Genomic DNA, 18,548 nt, shown 5'->3' on the forward strand with positions numbered 1-18,548 from the left:
ATTTGATGTAGTTCACAAAAATAGGACATTTCTTTAATGAAAAGCAATTTACTTTGTAACTCAAAGATGGTGTCTTTTTTTTAATGTTTTTTAAAATTATTTTTGAGGGAGCACAAGCAGGGGAGGGGCAGAGAGGGGGACAGAGGATCTGAAGTGGGCTCTGCGTTGACAGCAGCGAGTCTGGCACAGGGCTCGAACCCACAAACCACGAGATCATGACCTGAGCCAAAGTCGGATGCTTAACCAACTGAGCCACACAGGTGCCCTCACAGATGGGATCTTTTAATTACATTTTCTCCCAGGAACCTGGATAAGCCTTCCCACGGTGGGTTTGTTTCTGACAAGTATGGAGTAATCCACCCCCACCCCAGGCACTGCCATGTTTTATCTGGTACTGTCTTAGGACATTTTGTGAATGATTGTGGATTTGACAAGGGGAAGTATGTGTAGGTTTTCTTTATAGAGCCCAGCCAGGAGGAGGCAGCACGTGGTGGGGGACAGACAGCTGAGCAACTCCCAGCATCACTCAATGTTCCAAGCCTTGGCCACACATTGATGTCACCTGGGACACTTGAAATATACCCATGCCTAGACCTCAGCCCCAGAAGCTGTGCTTTAATTATTCTGGGGTGGAGCCCAGCGATCAGCATTTTTTAAAGCTCTAGATGGTTCTAAGCTAAGGCTGAGAACCAGGACTTGAAGTTTCTTGACCTAGAATCTCTAATCTGTACCTTAGAGTAGCACTTCTTAAACCATAATGTGCACACACAGCCCCTGTGCATCTCATTAAAATGCAGTTTCTGATCAGGGGATGGGGGCTGCTGATATGCTGCAGTTTTAACAAGCTTCAGGGTGAGGCTGGTGCTGCTAGTGAGCAGGCCACATTGAATATGGATCATCCTCTGAGTAATTGCTTTTATTCTTTTCATCCTGCTCCTCCTCCTCCTATGACCACCACTACTACTGCTGCTATTAAAGACATCCAGTTCTCACAGTGTAGAAAAGGATTTTTTTTTTTTTCTGGCTAAAGGATAAACGCAAACTGGAGGAATACTTTATTTTGATACTTAAGTATTCCTCTTTTTAAACATTAAATCAGAAGAAAACATTATGCACCCCTCAAGCTTGCCTGCCCCCCTCACCTGCCCCACCGAGTTCCAGCTGCTGCCTGGGACCGTGGACTTTGGAAAATGTGAGTGGAAGACCTGGCCAGCTGTCCAGAGACTCGGGCTTCTGCCCATGTGTGTCCAGCTGCCCCTACAGCTTTAGTCTGTGGCACGTTAAGCTCTTGCCCTTTTTACAATGGGAAAAATGAAATGAAGAAGTGATAAAGGGAGTTCCGATTTAATTTTTCCAGAAGGACGTAAAAATTAAAGGTACATAGAGTGATACAAAAAAAAGGCTGCTGAATTCACTGTGGAGGGCTTCCAGTTCTTTTTTATTTTCCTGTTTCCTTCTCTTTAACTCTCTTGTTGTTTTGTCCCAATTTTGTGATTTAGAAATAAATTGAAATGATGAAAATAAAGCTTAACTCCAAAGCAAGAAGATAACTGTTATAAAATATCATTACAAACTTGAACCTCTAAATAGAACTTTAAGTGGCATGTGTCATTCTAAAATATTATGCAATATTTTTGATATCCAAATACTTATCATTTAATTTTTCATCATAAAATCCATGCACAGGGTAAAAGATTAAATTGTGTCTTGGGACTGCGTGTGAGGCAGGCTGGTCTCTCCTTCCAAGTCCTCTCTCTCTAGGGATAACTACTTTGAGGCATTTCTGTTGTTAGTTCCTCAGTGATTACCCCCAGAACTCCAAATAATGTGTTTATAGACGTTTTATCTTTGGTCTGTCAACTCCTGACATTATCTATGACCTTTCCATTTTGGAAGACGAATCATATTCAGTACCTTCTAACTAACTCCCTTCCCCACCCTATCTATAATTGGGTTCTTTCGTTGGTGGGCACATGCTGGTGCCCATTGACAAGTTCTGGGATAGCTTACAACCGAGGTCCTGGGCAACTCTCCATGGCGCATGGAGAGCCATGGAGAGACCACCTCCCCATGCCTGGTTTTGGGTCTTCTCAACAAGACAAAGAGTAAAAATGTGTCCACTTGCAGGGACTCTTAAAGGGGTGATGCTCACTAGAAGCCAGCAGGTGGGGCAAGAACATCCCACCAGGTGAGAGAGTAAGTTGGGGATGTTAGTTATATTGAGCTTGATGTGGTCAGCAATATGATGTGGTCTTCACAGAGGCTAATTACATCCTTGGTGGGGTAAATAAGAGCCTGGCATCTAGAACGGTGCAGCTGCAGGTGAGAGCCTGCTGTAAACAGCTGAAAAGAGCTACATACACCACTTTGCCTCTTCGGACGTAAGACCTCCCCAATGTCATAGATCAGCAGTTATCATGAAGAGACCTCACTGTGCTTGGGGATGATTAAAGGGGAAAATAACATGCCAAGAGATGGGGTCTGCATTTCTTCCCCTTGAATCTGGGCAGACTTGTGACTATCTTGACAGATACAATACAAGGGAAGTGATGTGGTGTGACTTCTGGGGCTGGGTCAGGGGCCAGGCAGTGTCTCCTTGTTTGTGAGAACAGTGGCTCCTGGAGCCCTGAAAGGCCAAATAAGTCCAGATACTCACCCTGTGATTGGACATGCCACACCTGGGTTCTCCAGTTGGCAGTTTCGGGTGAACCCAGCCTTCCAGCCATCCCTGACAAAGCACCAGACACATGAGTGAAGCCATCTTGGATGCTCCACCAGCTAAATATCACCAAGTGACTTCTGTTGCTAACACATGGAATAAAGGAATTTCCCAGCCAAACCCTACCCAAATTTCTGGCCCATGAAATCATGAAAAGTAATAAAATGGTGGTTGTTTGAACCACTTAGTTTTGGTGTGAGTTTGTTGCTTAGCAAAAGGCACCTGAAACAAAAGGATAACATAGGGTAAGGGAAAGGGAACAACATCTGGAAAAATCAGAGAAAGAACATACTCTTGACAATATTCCAGGAGTCACACACACACACGCACACACATGCATGCATGCACACACACACTGCAGAAAACTATTCGTCTTCAGTACAGTTTGATCAGCCAGACTCTGAAATGGGAGCTGAAGCCATCAGAAGAGCAAAAGCTGAGCTGAGTAGGCTACAGAATTAGATGAAAAGATAGATGGGTAAGAAAGGATTGAAATCCAACCCCTGTCAAGAGAGAGAACTGCTACTGAACAATGTTTGATGCTGAAAACAAAGCGCAAAGCTCCCCTGGAGGGCAGAGGGCAAAGGGCAAAGGGTAAAGGATACATTTGGCTCAAGACACGAGAAGGTGTGAGCAACACGGAGGCAACATATAGATCACTGGTTTTTCCAAAGAAGAGGCTGTGATGAATGGAATAGATACCACAGAGACATGCTAGAAGAGAATTTTCCTTACCTAAATACCATATTGTCCAGTTGAGCCCATTCCAGGCAAAATCAAAGAAAAATTTACTCAGCTAGTTATATTCTGATGAAATTTTAGTTCTTCAACAATGATGGGGAAAAATATGAACACATTTCAAGAGAAAAACAACAGATCACCACCACCACCACCACCACCCCTCAAGAACAAAAATAAGACAAGCACCCAAAATTCCCCTTCTAGGACAAAATGGCATAAAAACATGAAACTAGCCACACAGAATTTTGAAGAAAATATGGCAGTTCAGTAAGTATATGTGCACCCACGTCTCTCCTATTTGAAGACAGCAAAAAGCTGTTGTTTTGTCTGTGAGGCCTCAGAAGAATGATCTTCTGTGTTCTTTAGTGTGTATTCTGAATAACTAAGGCAGAAAGGAAAATTTAGAACTTTATGATAGTCTAAAAAGGTAAGTGGCAAGCACCAAACAATTCAAAAGCTTATAAGTCTGAGAATAAATGCAAAGTAGGTAACACTGAAACTTCATCTAAATCTAATCAAGAACCAAGTTATTCGAAAATAGGGAGAGGTGGCCAGGGAGAAATAGGAATTCTCTTAAATGGGGAAAACCAAAGGTAATATTTTGGTCTTGACTCTTACATATAGAAGGAATAATGTAATGAATGCTTTTGAACAGCATGAGTAAATCTGCCTTCCAAACCCGGGAGTAGATAAGACCGGAGAAAACATCATTTGTGTAACCACAGGGAAGGAAACAAAGGAAATAGCCACAGTGCTTTAAACAAGGATAAACCAGAATGGCATTGAGAAAAACAACAGTCGCAACGGTGAATGCCATGGTTTTAAACTGCGCTGTTACAAGAGCAAGGCTCTGTGTTTGCACCAAATTCAAAATACAAGAGAACTACCAAAACAAAATGACATCCAAAGTTTCAAAATGAAATGTTAGAAGTGCACCAGCAAAAGGTGCCACACAAACTCAACAGCTGTCAGAAGCAGCAGCAATATTAGTATCCAACAAAGCGGAATTAATTGGAGAAAGAAAAGCATTAATGTTGACAAAGGCCACAATTCGTGACAACAATACAGAGGTGATGAGCTTGTTACATGCGGAACATGATCGTGTGAAAGAATACATCACAAAAACAGAGGTGCCCCTGGAGTGTTTGCTTCTTTGCAGTCACGTTTAAGACAGGAAAAAACAAGCTGAACCACATCCAGAGACTTGAAGTCACCCCAGATGTTGAGCCACAGAGGTGAAGATTCAGGATCGCTGTCCTCAAATACTCGAAGGGTATGTGCATGCAGAAAACAGATCAGACTTGAATGTCATGGCCTCAGGAAGCTGATTGAAGACAGACCACCAGAAGTGATGGGAATACAGTGCTTATTCATCCTACCAAACAACTTCCTAGGAGTCAGGGTCTCCTCCAAGGGGGAATGTCCGGCCCAGGAGACATGAGCATGCCCTGGCGGGGCCCTCATAAGGTGGTAGGAACACCTGACGGAGGTCGAGGGACTGCTGCGTGTGTTAACTGCTGTAGTCCTTGCAGGAAATCTCCAAGGTCCATGCTGCTTTCTTCCCCATTTTATGGATGAGGGAGCCAAGGTGCAGTGAAACTGAGGTGATTTGTCTAGGGTCAGGCGACGACAAAGTGACACGCCAGGATTTAGACCCAGGCTCCAGACTGAGTTCTTCACCATTGCCCTTGTCTCTCTTCTCTCTTCCTCTTTCTCTGTCTCTTTCCTCCCCTTTCCCCTCCCTGCCCTCCCTCTGTCACAGATATGATCCAGAAATTGCACTTGGTAGCTTTTAAAAATCCTTACAACACAGAAATTCTAGAACTTAATGCTTAGAGTTAGAGTCAAATTGAGTTTCTTTCTCTCATTAAAACTATCTGGAGAAAAGCAAATCGGGTCTGGTAAGTGGCTCCACAATACCCTCAGGAGGGGCTCCCACCAGTCAGCGATGCTGGGCTGTTCAATCTGACAGAAGGATCGAAAAGTTGTCCGTACTCTCTAGTCACTAGTGGCAGTTTAGTTAATGGCAGAACATTCCAGTAGGGATGGTGAAATACACCCATGCTCTCCTATTAAACTTGACTCTCTCCCTTACTTTGATGATGTAATAGGATTTTTTTTCCCATAGATCTTTTCTTCATTTATTAAGCTCTGCTGAAGTCTGTGTGGACAAATTAATTGGCCTTGGGATTTAAAATCCTAGCTTCGATTTTGCCTACTTTGTGAAAATGCCATTGCGTGAATATGAAAAATACATTATCCCCTTAATTTTCCTTTAATTTTTCTGATCTTGTGCAAAAATGATCCCACACACATAAGTGCACACAAGAATAAAACAGGTTATCAGAATGCCGTTACATTTTAGGATCACAGTAGGTAAGCTGATTTTCATTTTGGAACTTGTTCTTTTCCCCTCTCCCTTCCTTGTTTTTTTCATCTAAGAACTTACTATTTGGGGATAGTAACTCATTGAAAGCTTTATAAATTGAATAGTTCTCAATTTGTTCTTTAGCCCTACCACTTTCTGCCAAGGACTTTCCCCGATTCATTAAAGCATGGGGTACTAAAATGGGTGTACTGTTACCTAAATTTTATTTTCTTTTATACCACAGTGCTCATTGGAGTTCTGGTGAGGTTTCTAACCTCCAGAGCATGGCATTCAATATTATGCACTGTAAATCATTTACCAGATGATTGGACTGTGGACTGCTTCATACTACCTGTGAATATAAAAATGCCAAAATTTGCTGTGATTTGCTAAGCAAGCTATATTGCTAAGAAGAAAAGTTTACCTCCACAATTGTAGTTGCAGTAAATGACCACTACTTCCTGAATTGTTCTTTTTTACTAAATATAATTTTACTGCAGGTTCTTTATAGAGAAAGTAAATCCAGCTTTAAAAATTGATTGTTTTTTGGGACACCTGAGTGGCTTAGTTGGTTAAACGTCTGACTTCAACTCAGGTCATGATCTCGTGGCTCATGAGTTTGAGCCCCACATTGGCCTTGCTGATGTCAGCCTATCAGCACAGAGCCCTCTTCAGATCTTCTGTCTCCCTCTCTCTGCCTCTCCCCTACTTGTACTCTCCCCCCAAAATAAATACTAAAACAAATTGTTTGTTTATTAAGTTAATTTAATTCAGTTTGAAAATCAATTAAATGCATCACAGTAAGGTACAAGGCTTATTTACCATTTATATTGAGGAAGGATAGAACCAAAAAGTTTCCCAAATGTTACCTGAGGTTTAGTGAAACCCCATTTATTCAAATACTAGCCAGTATTTACCCCTACCCCATATAAAAGGCATTTTCTGCACTTGTCAAGGGTGGGAGAACTTTCTCTGCACCCACATTAGCATCTACTGCAGGTGAACTTTTTGCCCATCATTGCTGTATAACGATCCCTGACTCACAGCCCATGGGCCTTACATCACGAATATGCAAGGCAGCTGGTACAGGTCTTCTAACAGAGACCTTCCATTGCCTTTGAATCTTGCTACTGATTCCAGTCTCATTATCTTCCACCTAATCTCACCTGGTTGCCAAATAAAACTCAGAGGGGTGAAATGCTGGCCCACTGGGCAAACTCATGCCACTGTGCTATTGTACTTGGCTTTCACAAGGGCATTTGTTTGATTCTAATTTGAACCAAAATATTGAAGAAATCAAGAGTCCACAGGTAAAAAAAAAAAGTGTCTGGCATTTCTTGAGAAATCAGATCTGGCCACACTGAACCCATGCTCTACTCTGGCACCAACTGGATAGAATTGAGTTGTGGCCAAACTCTGGCCAGGGCATGGGCCTTCAAGTCTGCCACAGTATCCCTGACACTGAAGACAAGTGTCATCTTTTATTATGTTCTCACTGTCGCTTTCCTTATACTAGAGGAAAGTGTCTGCTTCCACTCATGTCTGTGTCAAAAGTGAGAGAACAGAAGTTATACTGGGAGGGTTCTGTGTTCGGACAGAGACAGGAGAAGGAGAGGGAGAGAGGGAGGGAGGGAGAGAGGGAAATAGAGAAAGGGAGGGAGGGAGAGAGGTGAAAGGAGAGGGAGAGAAAGAGTATTTCTCTGACAAAGTGAAGAATAATTCTATAGTAGTCCACTTCCCTCATTTTCTTTTCTGCCTAGCGCCTCTATGCACTTGGATTTCAACCCCTGATATGATTGCTTCTGTGCAAATTGCTTTTGCCGCAAATGGCTATGTCAGATCCCATTCCCTGTGCTGTGTTCTTCCTTGGCCATGCCACGCCTACATGAAGAGATGGATCCTGGGTTCCTCTGCCTGATCCTGGCCAGGCTTTTATGATGACCCCCATGAATAGAACATGGTGGAAAAGACACTGCCCAATTTCCCAGACTAGGATGGAAAAGAACATGGAGCTTTTTATACTGGTTCTCTCAGGACACATGTCCTCGGAACCCGGATGCCGTGTTGTGAGGAAGCCCAAGACACATGGAGAGGCTGCATGTAATGTTTTGGCCAACACCCCAGCTAAGATCCCAGTCACAGCCAGCATCAATTGCTGGACATATAATGACAACTTGCTGTCATTTTTGAATACCTGGCATGTTTTCGTGGGGGGAGAGGGGAGGAGTGAGATGGTTTATCACCAGATGAATCAGCCCCAGCCATGAAGTCACCTGCAGCCTACAAGTCTTCCCAGCTGAGGCCTCCAACATTATAGAACAGAGACAAACTGTCGCCCACCTTGCCCTTGCTTGAATTACTGATCTACAGAATGTATGGAATAATTTGTTATGTGGCATCAGAGAACCAGAGCAACCCTTTCTGAGAATTGTCTCTAAGGGGTCATTCCACCTGTTTTATTTTTATTTTTTAAATTCAAACATGATTGTATTGGGGGACTGAAAAAGGCACACCTATACTGGACATTTCTATGTGTACTTAATTTAATTAATTAATTTATTGCTGTGTCAGTGCTTCCCTTACTACCAGTGAAATAAGCATTTCTCTGTAACGTACCTCTCAGGTCCCATGCCCTACAGGGGCTGATATTAGTCAACACCTGACAAACAGAGAGATTCCGAGCAGCGGGAAGCAGCGATACACTGATCAAGTTCCTGGCAATCATTTCACTCTTAACGATGAAGAAGATTGCTGTAAGGCCCTGCGTTGGATAAGGAACAACCCCATAGTCACAGAAGGTAAGGATGTTGGTAACTGTGCATTTTTTCAGAATTGCTTTTTATTTTTATAATGAGTCTCATCCTTCATCTAGTTCCAGTGTATAATTAGTGCCTAATTAATTCCAACCAAATCATTCATCTGTCATGCTTTGTTTTCCAGATTAATTTACAACTTGTTGTCATTTTTGGATACCCAGCATGTTTGCTGGGGGAAAGAAAAAGGCTTGAGATAGTTTAATTATCTATAATTATTTTATTACACAAAATGAATATCCGAAGAGCAAAGCATGGCTAAAATCATTAACTAATTAAAGAATAATTTAATAAGCAAACATGTTTAGCAATTATATGGAAAATATGTCTCCTTTTGTGAAGCCGAAAAGACCTAGGAAGAAAAAGAAAGGTCTGTGTTGGAAGGGCTCTTTTCTTTCCTTCCCGATCCATTGTTCTCTTTCTTGGTGTCGTCTGCACAGTCCTTCCCACAAACACACATATTCAAGTTGCGTGCCACTTTCTGAATCAAAATGAGAGAGTAAAACATTTGAACAAATGCGTCTGCCAGTCAAAAGTGTTTTCTCCAACATCTCCCTCTCTATTGCTTGGATTAAATTGAAATTGTTTGACTAGTAAGACAACCAGAACAGGGCCTGCTTACCTACTCGTCCTTAATGGAGACCTGGCAGTCAAGTTTGGGAAAGGACAAAGGGTGGCCCCTCAGTTTTTACCTAAAACAGTGACTCAGTTGGGTTATACAACCACCCGTGGCACCCTGAGATGCTAATCCAGATGTTCTGTGCAGCCCAGGGATATCAAAAAACACAAAGTGCCTATACTATGGGGGTCAAGATGTAAAGTTAAATATAATAATTTGTTTAGTGTACTTATTTAAATACAATTTATAATATTATTAGAGTTAATATATTAAAATTAAATAGAGTTTCTTATGATTTTTGGTGGAAGATTTAGGTATTAATTAACTTTTTGTTAAGTTACTACATTTACTCCATTAAAAATAAAAAAAATAGGTATCAAGTGACATTCAAAACATTGCTGGATTCAATTTGCTAATTTTTTATAGGTTATTTGATCTAAATTCATAAGTGAGATTGGCCTGCAGTTTCTCATATAAGCTTTACTTGTCCATTTTTGGGAATTAAGGGTATGCTAGTCTCACCAAGTGTTTTTTGGAAGCTTTCTGTATTTTTCTGGGGTCTGAAATATGTCATGTAACCTAAAAGTTGGGCTAAGGTAACCCACAAAACCAAGTGGGTGTGGAACCTTTGGACAAAGGTGGAATATATAGATATACACTAGGGACCTAGATTTAAAACATGTCAAAGTATTTTCATATTTGCCTCATAACTTGGTATTATTTTAGATTTTGCATTGGTATGTGTTTAAACCTGTTTTAACATTTTAGTCATTTTTTTTAATCACTACCCTGTGACCTACATAGACTTAAGGAATTCTTAATTTGGACATCAGCAAACTTTTGCTATAAATGCATAGCAAATATATTTGACTTTGCAGGCCATATGGTCTCTTTCCCATCCACTCAGTTCTGCCATTGCAGCAAGAAAGACAGAACACAAATAAATGGGCAAGGCTGTGTTCCAATAAAACTTTATTTACAAAAATAGGTGATGAGCCATAGTTTGCAGAACCTGCTTTTGTGCATATAATTTGTGACAGGTCATTACCATTTTGTCAAGTCTGACCTCAAATTGTAACTTACACTCCCTGAAAGCACAAGAGTCCATGGCTCAATACAAAATACCCTGTGTGTTTTATTTTAGGACTTTGCCCGATCCTGTCATAAAGCAGTGTTTTAACTTCAAACAGCTGCCTATTTTGGATGTTAGAAGTAAGGAGCATTTTGACCAAAGAAAGGGCCTTTGAAAGTGACAATGCAAGTTCTTGAGGTTGAATGTTTGTAGCAGAGAATTTAGAAATCCCAAAAACAACATACACTATGCCCTCCTTCAGATGGAATTTTTTTTTTCTGTGCTCTTGGTTGCCAGATGGGGGAAGAGCATCTGTGCTATTCTGATGACTTGACTGGTTGTCAGAGATGGTGTTACTCTGCTGCCCACTTAAAGGGAAATGAATGCTTTTGCAAGATTTAAGAATGTCTCCCATCAGCTACTGCATACAACCCCTCTGAGTGCCTGCTTTTGTCCATTGAACTGCCAAGATAAGAAGTATGTAGAAATTCACTTATTGTCTTAAATGTAGGCTATTTTCCTGGGTCCCATGCTAATGACACTCCTAGGGCATGTCTCTAGTAGATGCTCATAACACTCAGAGGCTAGGCCCAGGCTCCAGAGATATCTGAGAAACCCAGCCCAGCCAGATTAATTCAACTCTGTGTGGTGCTCCTTTTCCAATGACTTTTCGTGAAAGAAAAGTTAGAATGAAAAATGCTAACCTCCTGCCTGAAGGAAGTTTCTCTTTGTAGCTTTTCCACAATTAGAGTCCTATTCAGACTTGAATTTGATTAGTCCCATTCCAGATAATATCTTCCTCACATGGGTTGCTGTGAGAATTAAATGAGATAAATAAGATAATATTACATGTCCAACTCAGGATAGTGTCTCATACACAGTGAGAATTCGGTAATACAGGCTTCTATTAGCATTACTGTTACTACTGCTACATGTGATGGGGTTATTGCTATGCACAGAAAGTTCCCAAGGCTGTAATCTCAGCCTCTGGTGATAGCACAGTCTAGGACACCATCTGCACAAAAAATCAGAGATGCCTGGGTAGCTCAGTAGGTTAAGTGTTCGATTCTTGGTTTTGGCTCTGGTCATGATCTCCTGGTTCATGAGTTCAAGGCGTGCATCCGGCTTTAACCTGATGGTGCAGAGCCTGCTTGGGATTCTCCCTCTCCCCCTCTCTCTGCCCCTCCTTTACTCGTGCTCTCTCTGTGTCTCTTAAAAAAAAAAAGTAAACTAAAAAAAAATTTTTTTTAATGGGGATCCACGTACACCGGGGGCTGGTCCATTTATAGACAGGCACTATGTCCCTAATGAGAGCCCTGGAAACTGAAGTTTGGAAAAGGAGGATTGGGCTCAGCCTTAAAGAAGAGCAGGAGAAGTAAACAGACAGGTTGGGGGGGGTGCTTGAATTGCATTGGGCAGACCCTTGAAGGGCAGCAGTGGGAAATGAAGGTGGATTGGCAGGTGGAGGACCTCAGGGCCCAGCCATGTCTGGGTTTAACTGGTGACTTTTTAGGGGTTGGGGAACTAGTGAAAGGGATAACCAGTGCACCAAACAGCACTTCAGGAAGGTGAGCCTCCCATCTAGTAGAGAGAAAGCAATCCAGAAAGACCGGGTTGGAGAAGACTGCATAACCCGTTGGAGGGGGGTGGCCGTGGCAGGTGAGGGCTGGTGCAGCCACTTCTGGCTTATACCAAAGACAGTTATGGGATGATGATATTTGAAGCTAGAAACTAGAAGCCTGGCACTTCATGAAAAATGAGCAGGGCTGCGTTTGTGTACCTACTGCTATCACTCCACCTGCCAGCCCTTTTTCCTCTTCATGTCACCGTAATGACACCAGGAAGAATGTGGACATCTTTCATAATAGTTAGCTTTTTTCATGATAGTCAGTGCTAATTTCTCCCTTTCTCAATAGCTCAGGATGGGGTTAGCAGGAAAGAGCTGAGGACAGGGCTCTTCCTACAAAAGTCTGAGAAAAAAAAATCTCCTGTGTCTCTGTGGCAATGATTGGGTCATATGTCCATCCGGCAATCACACATGGAATCCTGGGACATGCCAGGCCTAACTTAGCTGAAATACAGGCACTTGAGGGGAAGGGCTTGTTTGTTGATGATGGTGGGGAAATTGTTCTAGAAGGACAGGTGGATGCTGGGTATGAGAAGCAATGGATGGCCACTGGGAGGAAGTCAGTTCCGGAATTTCTGCCCATTAAAACCATACAGATACAGCCTCAAAGCATCACCACTGTCCCCCCACCCCCACCCCCATTCTCTGTTTTATCCTGCCTGCTTCTGCTGCCAAAGGAGAAATGATTGTTCTGTGATGGAATTAGCCCAGAATGAAGGACATTGTTTTCTGGGCTCTAGAGTTGGATAGGTTTATAGATGTAAATTATCCTAAATGATCAGAACTGCTCCAGTATCGTGGAGAATAGCTGACATCACCAGCTCAAACGCTGCTTTCAAAGGCAAACAAAACCTGGAGGGTTCTGCCCGGGGGTAGGGGGGGTTCAGATAGAACCGGGCAACCTAATACATTATAACGGTTTATGGCATTAATTGAAACTAATTGAAATTCATCTGCTATTACCTCTGTACTTTCCATGAAAATGAAAAGTAAGATGAAAGTAAAGTAAAAAAAAAATAAATAAATAAAATGGCCTTAATGGCCCGAAATGGATCAATTATTTTCATCTTTAGCTAAATGCAGTTTACTGCCTTATTAAAAGCATGTTTGTTAGGAAAAGTATAACATTAAAATTCCACTGCATGAATCACCAAGCAAAGCCTTTGGTATGTTATATCTAATATAGTCTTCCCTTTTAATTTGGCAGAACAAAATGAGACAGGTCAGGCTTGGGTCATGGAAATCTTAGGCTTTGACGTATAAAAAATAAAAAGAACAGTCTCTGATCTATTCATGGATGTGATATGGTTTTTAAGTGAATGTTTATTTCATAGTTTACTAATATTCTGTGATATCTATTTTAAATTCTTTAATTATCTAGTTATTTGCTAAAGTTCATTACACAGATTAAATGCCAATTAGAGTATTTTTTAAGGAATTTATTACATATCCATCTGCAAATATAGTGTAGTGGTGTGAGTCCAAAACCAGACTCAGGAGGTCTGAGTTCTGCTGAACCATCTACCTGCTGTGTGACCTGGAGCTGGATCCTTTAACCCCTTTGTCCTCTGTTTTCTGGAGAACATACAATCTCTTGGGGCTGTTCTGAGGATGAATGAGGTCATACATAATCACACTATGTCTCTTTTGAAGTGGAAAAAGGAAATATAATTCTTCATTAAAATACAATGGAATATGTAAATATACATAGACATAATTAAAATACATAAATTATAAAATTTAGCATATAGTTTTTGTTTTCTCTGGCCTTAACCATAATAACTAGGAAGAAAAATTCAAATTAATATCTGTGTGCATAAATCTTGAATTGATTTCTAATACAGACTGTTTGCATACATTGAGATGTGATTTTAAGGCCAAACCAGGAAATCCCTTCCTTGTCTTCATTTCAAAAGATGGTTTTCTGGAGAATCTTCATCTTTAGAATATTGAGCATGACTATGAAATGCATACCTTCTAGGTGATTAAAATTAAAGCACTCAGTTCAAAAGAATAAAATACTATTTTAGCATCTATTGAAAAAAAATTATTTAAAAAGGCTGTTCCCTTACTCTTAGGGCAAATCTGTGTCTAAGAAAATTAAGACCATATTTTGTTTTTTGAGGTTAACAGGGAGATCAACTTAAGTATTTAATTTCTCTAAAGCCATGTTCCTTTTAAATATTAGTAAAATGTCTAGCTTCTAGAGGAGATAAACAATAGTTTCAGAATGATGAAAACTGGCATCTTTTCCCCTCTGATTAAGATAAATCGAAGAATCTCATAAATCTGGGTGCATTATGATAGTTGAAATGTTAAAGTGTCATTGCCTTACTTTGGTGATCACAAAGTTGTTAGTGCACTCATTTATATCTTCAAAGAGCATGTATCAAAAAGCAAAAATATCACCTTTCCATATCTGCCAACATTTTAAATGACAAGTCTTAGTGCTTTTTTGATCTGAGGTGGAGAATTGACAGCTTATAGAGGGTGATTTGAGACCTCACTTTCCCTCTTTCTCCCCAGCCTGGCTGTCGACACCAAAATCCCTCTCTCCTCTTGGCAGCCCCCTTGCATGGTTCACCTGGAAGGTTACTGCAGGTTAGCTGTGAGGAAATGAGTGTTCCTCTTGCCAACCTTAATTTCGGGTGCTTTCTCACGGTCCTCTTTCTAACGGTGCCCTCCTTGTGTTCTGCTTCCTGTTTCAGATCTGTAATCTTAGTAATGCATAATTTATGCCCTAAAAGGAGCAACAAAGGTTGGCCTTCCATGAAAACTGCTATGGTTATATTCTATTATCCTGTATTGAAAATTCACCCAGACTGCTCTAATCATCCATTACCATTTGCCATTTCAGAGGAGGGCAGCCCACCATGGTACCTCTGTCACCTATCAGATCAAATGCAAAAACGGGCCGTTTCTTATCTTTAGATTAACTGAGCTGTAGAGTGGCCAGATTTTTTAGCATAAAACTGATATCCATGGGAAATCCTCAGATTTCCCACTCTATTTGCATCATATGTACATTGAAATGTCAAAAGAATGTATATGCTATCCCAATTATGTGAAGGAAGCCCCTGCGATGTGTTATGTCCTTATAAATATTTGCAAAGACTCCATGAGTTACAAAGTACCTAAGTGGTGGAAATACATTGATTAAAATAAATCTTTGACTAGGGGATCCTGGGTGGCTCAGTGGGTTAAGCATCTGGCTCCTGTTTTTGGCTCAGGTCATGATCTCACAGTTCATGAGTTCAAGCCCTGTGTCAGGCTCTGTGCTGACGGTGCAGAGCCTGCTTGGGCTACTCTCTCCCTCTCTCTGTGCCCCTCCCCTGCTCTCTCTCTCTCTCTCTCTCTCTCTCCCTCTCTCTCTCAAAAAAAAAAAAATAAATAAACTTAACTGCTTTAAAAGAAAAGGTAAATCTTTGGCTGATTGAAGTTGTCTGACATTAAAAGTGTGTCATACATGAAGGGCACCTGGGTGGCTCAGTTGGTTAAGCGTCCGACTTCGGCCCAGGTAATGATCCCATGCTTTGTGGGTTCGAGTCCCACGTCGGGCTCTGTGCTGACAGCTCGGAGCCTGGAATCTGCTTCATATTCTGTGTCTCCCTCTCTCTCTGGCCCTCCCCTGCTTGCACTGTCTCTCTGTCTCCCAAAAATAAATAAACATTAAAAAAAAAAAAGCATGTTGTACATGAGTATATATCATGGGTCCCACATAACCTGGGGCTGCCTTACTCCCTCTGTTTAGTGGTCAGGGTGATCTGTTCCAATGGAACCCCATCTACCCCATCTTATATATTTTGGCTGGGATAAAGCTGTCAGACCCGGGAAAGTCCTTTTCAGTACTACTATTCATGGCTTAGTTCATCCATCCTCTCCCCTCACCTGGCAACCAGTTTGTTTCACCTATTTTTGGTCTCTTAAGTGTCACTTATCCAGTGATTGAAGAAAATCTGTATCTCCAAGGCTCTCTCTGTTCTTTGTCTCTCTGCCCCCTCTTTTTTCTCTCTCCATTTCCTTTTCCCCCATCTTCCCTCTGTGATTCAGCTAAAAATTGACCCAGCTATCACAACATGATAGTTATACAAGGGTTAACTTTCTTATAAAACAGTCCTGTTTCCTTGGGTTGAAGTGCCTACCAATATGGCAGAAGTATTATTTTATACTATTGTGTTGTAGACACACACAATTTTGGTTACATTTAGGATTATGTGGGGAAACCTACATAACCAGATCTAACATTGTGAAGGGAAACATGTTTCTATCGTATAGATCTCAGATATACAATTTATCCTGTGGTTGGATAAAGAAGTGCCAACTTTATAGGGAATACCAAGTAGAAATATGTAGTAGGAAATCTGGCCACAGGAAGGTTGTTCTGCAAAAAATATTTTAGAAGGCACAAAAGTAAGACCCAATTAACATATGATAACCTCAAACATTCATCCATATGTTCAGTCAGGAAACATTTTGTCACACCCATTGTTGGCAAGATACTGTGCAAGGCACCAGGGGTAACATGGTGGGCTATACTTTATGCTATTGTTACTCATGATTATGAATGTAATTATAGATTGTGTCTACAAGTGCCTGGCTTTGTGCCTGGTATACAGGAATCATGCAATAAACATGAATGGACTCTAAAAATTCTTTACAAAGTCAAAGTGAGAAATGATGTAGAAAGAACTTACAACTGTGCAAATATCATGTAAATATCATAGTGCAGACATTTAAAAGGCAAGAGATGGAACTGGCAAATCTGCTCTTGTTACATCAGGTCTTTTTGTATTTGTGGAGGGATGTGAGCTGACCTGTAGCATGTTCTTATTTCTGTAGTAAAAAATTACAGTAAAACCTTGGGTTGCGAGGAACGTGTTCTGCGAGTGTTCCGCAAGACGAGCAAACATTTCTAATAAATTTTAACTTGATAAATGAGCAATGTCTTGTGATATGAGTGGCACATGATGCTGAATGTCACATGATCACAACCGAGATGATGGTTCTTCTCTCTGTCTCTGGGATTATGCATGATCATCTCCCATGCTCTGATGCTCGGTCTCAGGCTACCATGTTTGGCAGAAATCAGTGATTTTTCAGAACCCTGGAAGGTGCCTACAACTGGCACTAGTGTATTTTTTTGTCACTTCAAAGCACCTATGGACTTTCCTTTGCTTTTCCATACAAAAGTAAGCTTAGGAATGCTTTGCTTCATTCTAGGTCAGGCTGCCTGCAGATATAGACCCTTTCCTCTGCTGCCGTATTGTCAGTTACATTAAATACAGTATATGACAAGAGTTTATTAATACTTTACTGTAGTCAACATCCATGCAAGTATATACAATGGCCCCCATGCAGAAAAAGATTCCATTGAGCCAATAGATAGCAGTGATTCGGTTAGTGATAGTGAAAGTTGTCCTACACAACAACCCTCCTCTCTCTGGTCTCCCTCACACCAGCCATGAAGGTTTTCAAAGGTAAGTGTAGGTTAATTTGTTTATTTTTCTCTATATTTTGTATTTTGTTTGTTATTTTGTATGACATTACAGAATTGTAATCATTTTTATATGAATATTTTTGGGTCGTGGAACGAATCATCTGAGTTTTCATTATTTATTTAAAAAAATGTTTTTAACATTTATTTATTTTTGAGAGACAGAGAGAGACAGTGTGAGCAGGGGAGGGGTAGAGAAAGAGGGAGACACAGAATCCGAAGCAGGTTCCAGGCTCTGAGCTATCAGCACAGAGCCCAATGCGGGGCTTGAACTCACGAACTGTGAGATCATGACCTGAGCCAAAGCCAGATGCCCAACCAACTAAGCCACCCAGGCACCCCTCATTGTTTCTTATGGGGAAATTCGCTTTGATATACAAGTGCTTTGGATTACAAGCATGTTTCTGGAACAAATTATGCTTGCAAACCAAGGTTTTACTGTATATCACAATGAGATTCTACTCTATTTTGTGAATAATGAAAGAGATATGTGTAAATAATCTTAAAAAACATGTTTAGATGAAAATTTTAGATGGCATCATATAAGCATTTATTTACGATGCCCAATATAACTGATGGTTTTGGACTGTTGTTCAGCAAATATCCACACTGTTCCCTCTCCTACCCTGGGCAGAGTGTTTCCCACTCCTTTGACCACATGCATTGCTTTGGTCAACGGAACATTAGTGGATGTAATGCAAGGAGAGGCTTGAAAAGTGAGCAGTTGCTCTTGCCCTCCCATGCTCCTGCACTTCTCCATAAATAGAACATGCCTCAGGTATCTCTGTCCAACGAGGGTGCAAGACACATGTGCAGGCACAATCCCAACCACAATGTGGAGCCAGACCCGCTGATACCAGCCCACCCGCAGATGTGTGAGCTGACCTACAACAATAGGCTGATTGTTGTTTGACACTAAGTTTTGGGGTGATTTGTTATGTTGCATTATTGCAACTATTGTGATAACCAAAGTCTCATATTGGGGGTGGATTTTGTTCCAAATTGAACTGTAGGCAAATCTATTTTGCAATTAGAATATCTATCAGTAAACATCTAATTTAAATACTAGAGATTTTATAAAATATATTACCTTTT

General features: G+C 41.0%; 1 protein-coding gene across 1 annotated transcript in view; it reads left to right on the plus strand.

The window, feature by feature from the left end:
* CFAP61 (cilia and flagella associated protein 61) overlaps positions 1-18,548 on the plus strand; it is a 270,944-nt gene that overhangs the window by 179,883 nt on the left and 72,513 nt on the right. The window contains exon 20 of the mRNA XM_047067515.1: positions 8,452-8,626. Within this exon, the coding sequence (XP_046923471.1) occupies positions 8,452-8,626 (175 nt within the window). The remainder of the gene's footprint in view (positions 1-8,451; positions 8,627-18,548) is intronic.

The sequence above is a fragment of the Lynx rufus genome, unplaced genomic scaffold (genome assembly GCF_022079265.1).
Source record: "Lynx rufus isolate CCGP_SWC_20201006 ecotype Redwood Valley unplaced genomic scaffold, mLynRuf1.p SCAF_8, whole genome shotgun sequence".
Classification (NCBI taxonomy): Eukaryota; Metazoa; Chordata; class Mammalia; order Carnivora; family Felidae; genus Lynx; species Lynx rufus.